Below are 3838 nucleotides of genomic sequence, written 5' to 3'. Positions count from 1 at the left end.
GCTGTCCAACACAGAAAAGAACCAACACAAGAACAAATAAATTACTGGCTGAGATGGGTAGGCAACATTACTAAGGATATTAAAGGGGTCAAGTTATTTTATAAGTTTAGCACAGATTCTAACAGTAGGCACTAATGCTCCCTCTAAGCTGTGGAGTCTTGTGAGCAAAAATTCTGCTTTGTGAGCTACTGGCATTAAAGTTGTGAGCAAGCGATTTGGCTACTGCATAAATTAGCTTGCTCTGGAGCCATCCTTCCTGAGCTAAGACAAAAATGTGTGAGCTGGAGGCTAAAAAACTGTGAGCTAGCTCACACTAACTCAGCTTGGAGGGAACACTGGACTTAGGCATTGCAGTATGAAATAAGGCATGACATCAAAAACACAAGAAGTTAGGGACAGCAGCTATGTGAAATAGCTTCAATGGCTTCAGTGCAATCAAGGGGGAGTCTGTGAAGCCATTCACAGAGGAAAATATTTGGGCATGACTGGGAGCAATGCAGGTCTCATTTAGGTAGAAAGAAGGAAGGACAAACATTTATAAAAGGTGCACAATCTGTTCAAAATAGATGCCCCCCCCCACTAATCTAGCAGGTAGGAGGAGTCTAACTCTAAACAAGTCTCTAGGAATGTTGCACTTTACCAAGGAGGTAGACCTGGAGCCTGCCTGGTCACAGGCAGGTAAGCAGTGAAATCACAGTAGTCCTTGATTCACAGTGTGGCAAAGGAAAACGGGCCTTACAGCAGGGTTGGCCCCTTAGTGGTCCGGGGCAGAGAAGGAAAGAGACATCTGCTTTCAATTTCCATGAGCTTCTTAGCAGATGATGTACTCCATGTTGAACTGATGCTTGGAGTAGGAGGGTGTGGAGTCGAACAATAGTTAATATAACTGGCGATAAGGAGAGTCACTTCAACAATCTGCTTGAGGGATGGGGAGAGAGAGGAAAGGGAAGAAATATTCCAATAGCATTCATTTTACTGGACCTACTGTAAGATGATCTTTAAGGTAAAGCAATATAGTGAGTCGGGCCCATGTTGCCCAGTGTTGTCAATCCCAAGCGCCAGTGGCCCTTCAAAAACCCCGGTATTCCCTCCTCTATTATTTGAAATCCTTTAATCAGAGATGCTAGGGCCTGAAGCTAAGGAGATCTTGTTATATGCACATCTTACTAATATGCCCTGCCACTGAGGTATGGGCTCCTCCCAAAGCACTCTGCCCACTTCTAAGCTTGAATGATTTACATGCCACTTCTGTTCTGGATATTTTGAGGCAAATTTTACATCCCACAGAGGAAGAACAGGTTGTTTACTTGTAACTGATGGTCTGGTCATCAGTACAGTCATACCAGTGAGCTGGACTTTTAGGTGCGAACACCCCACCCCGAGCCTGTGTACCATCACATCTTCCCAGAGGGGAGGGGTTGCAGCTTTCCATTCAGTTCTTTCAAGAATAACTGCTAGTTAAGAGTTTGTTCCTATTGTGGGGAAGGAGGATGGTCTGTGTGAATATATAGATGACAACTTAAAGGGGGGAGGATTTTGTGCCATAAAAGCTTAGCTCTGGGATGTTCTGAATCAAGGTTCTGTGCAGTGATAATCAGGTTACAATGTAAGACAGGAACAGAGTAGCCAGTTCCAAGGCCATCTTTGCAGATCTTTCATTACTGAAAACAAAGGCTAAAGCTATTTATTCTGTACTCATATTTAGTTTTGATTTAAACACGTTAACAACACGTACAGAACAAGATACAAATAGGCATTTAAAGTAAGCTTCTCCTGGCTAATTAACACCTTTCAGAATCAAAATATCACTTCGGGAAGATATAATTTTGAACGATATCAGGAGGAAGTATTTCAGAGCTACTGTGTATAATGTTGTATTACTTGGTGTACCAAGGATATTGGAAGGGCATTCTCTGCTCTTCTTATTCAGAAAAGAAAAAAAATGCCAGCAGCCTATCGGGATTCCATTTTCTAAACATTACCACGTACAAAAAAAGTTATTACACTTTGCTTTATACTCACCGTTGGAGCTGCCATTGCAAAAAGCAATTTTTCAGGGGTACTTTTTCCAGAGCTCCTGTCCTTCACTTGGCTGACTACAATCATAAAATTATCATGGCAGCCTCCAAAGGTCAGCACAGAAGAGAATTCATAAGAAAGTTTTAAGTGCTGCATGTAAACAAAGACAGGAGTTTGAGGAAAACAAATTGCTATGGAAGAAATCATTCACTCCATTACATGTTATTAGGCCTTGCCTATACAACAAATAGATCAGTGCAAATGTCCTCCACCATACAGAATGTTGGAACTATACTTAGAATACCTAAGTATAACACTTGTTTCTCTGTTACTTTCTTCTACCCAGAGATCCGCACCTGTGTATGCATAATCAGTGCTATTTTAGGGTGGAATGCACCGGAATGGTGTTCTGGGTGGCTCCGAGCCTGCCCTGCCCCTCCTCTCCCTTCCCTCGCCAAAAGCCCTGCTCTGCCCCACCCTCGGTAGAAGAAAAACGGGCAACAAGCACTCGCTCAGAGCATGTGCAAAAGGACTCCGCATTGGCCCCACTGCTCCCGGCTCTTCCAGAACCTGCCCCCCCCCCAGGTTGGTTTCCGGTCCCAGGCAGTCGTGAAGCAGGCAGTGTGAGTGATTTGTGGCCATCAGTGCACCCTTTCCGGCTCCAGGCCACCTCGCTCCCCCTGGTGCTGCACAGCCTGGCAAGTGGAGTGGAATGGGGCGTGCTAGGTCGGTCTCTCCGCTGCTGGCTGCTGCAAGATGGCTCTGTGGCAGACAGCTGCACTGCATGCCTCCTCCCATTGAGCAGGGGGCTCCAGGCCACCTCGCTCCACCTGGTGCTGCACAGCCAGGCGAGTGGAGTGGAACGGGGCATGCCAGGTCGGTCTCTCCGCTGCCGGCTGCTGCAAGATGGCTCTATGGCAGAGAGCTGTACTGCATGCCTCCTCCCATTGAGCAGGGGACTGAGGCAGCCTGGGCGCAGACGGGGCTCCGGCAGCCTTGGCCCACCCCACGCCTGCAATGAGCCGCCTGGCTGTCCTTGCTGCAAATAGGGTCTCAGGTGGGCAGCCAGGGGCAGGTAGGTGTGGCGTAGCCTGACCTGGCCCTTGTTGTCACCCCACTTCTGGGGCTGCTTTTGGCGGTTGTGTCAAGGGGGGGGGAGAAGCCAGTCAGGAGGCAAGCAGTGTGGGCATCCGGGCGGAAGGGCTTCTTCCCCCATGAGGGCAACAAGGCAGGGGTGCTGGGCGGGTGTCCCCCATCAGAAAGTGGCCCTTCGCTCTCTGGTGCCAACCGCCGCTGGCCCGCCTGGCTCTTCCCAGCAAGCCCGTGATAAAGCACTTTGGGAAGCCCACAGCCTGCTGGCCAGCCACAGGGGTGGAGGGCGAGGTGGCCCAGGCTAGAGCAGGGGGCTTCTTCTTATACGGGTGGCGAGGTGGCCCAGGGCTGAGCGGATGGGTCGGAAGGGGGAGACGGCCAAGGGGTGGTAGTGTTTGTGTGTGTGTGTCCGCGCGTGCTGCACGGGGGGGGGGGGGGGTGGGGCTTCCCATGGGGGGGGGGGAGGCTGGAGCTTCCCATCAGTCCCCACAGCCGCCGGCCAATGTGTTGCCTCCCCTCCCCCATTGCTTTGCCAGGGATGGAGCCCTCACTACAGGGCTCCCAGTGCTACAGGGGCCCCAGCCTGGCACCCTCCATCCTGCTGGGACTGCGAGGCAGAGCTTCGGGGTGAGGGCACCCCTGCTGGCCCCTGTGCCCCCCATGCGCAGTGGTGGCGGCAGCGGCAGCAGGGTAAGTGGTTTTTAGACTGCTTCAGGTGTTCTTCCAG

The 3838-nt window shown here is 50.7% G+C and overlaps 1 protein-coding gene across 1 annotated transcript in view; it reads right to left on the bottom strand.

Annotated features, from left to right (window-relative positions):
• Positions 1-735: 735 nt before the first annotated feature.
• Positions 736-3838, bottom strand: part of PLEKHH1 (pleckstrin homology, MyTH4 and FERM domain containing H1) — a 72657-nt gene continuing 69554 nt past the window's right edge. Inside the window, 2 exon segments of the mRNA XM_015413282.1 lie at positions 736-915; positions 2023-2169. Coding sequence (XP_015268768.1) covers positions 736-915; positions 2023-2169 — 327 coding nt within the window.

The sequence above is a fragment of the Gekko japonicus genome, unplaced genomic scaffold (assembly GCF_001447785.1).
Source record: "Gekko japonicus isolate JY-2015 unplaced genomic scaffold, Gekko_japonicus_V1.1 scaffold32, whole genome shotgun sequence".
Lineage (NCBI taxonomy): Eukaryota > Metazoa > Chordata > Lepidosauria > Squamata > Gekkonidae > Gekko > Gekko japonicus.
This window is presented reverse-complemented; position numbering and strand designations above follow the sequence as displayed.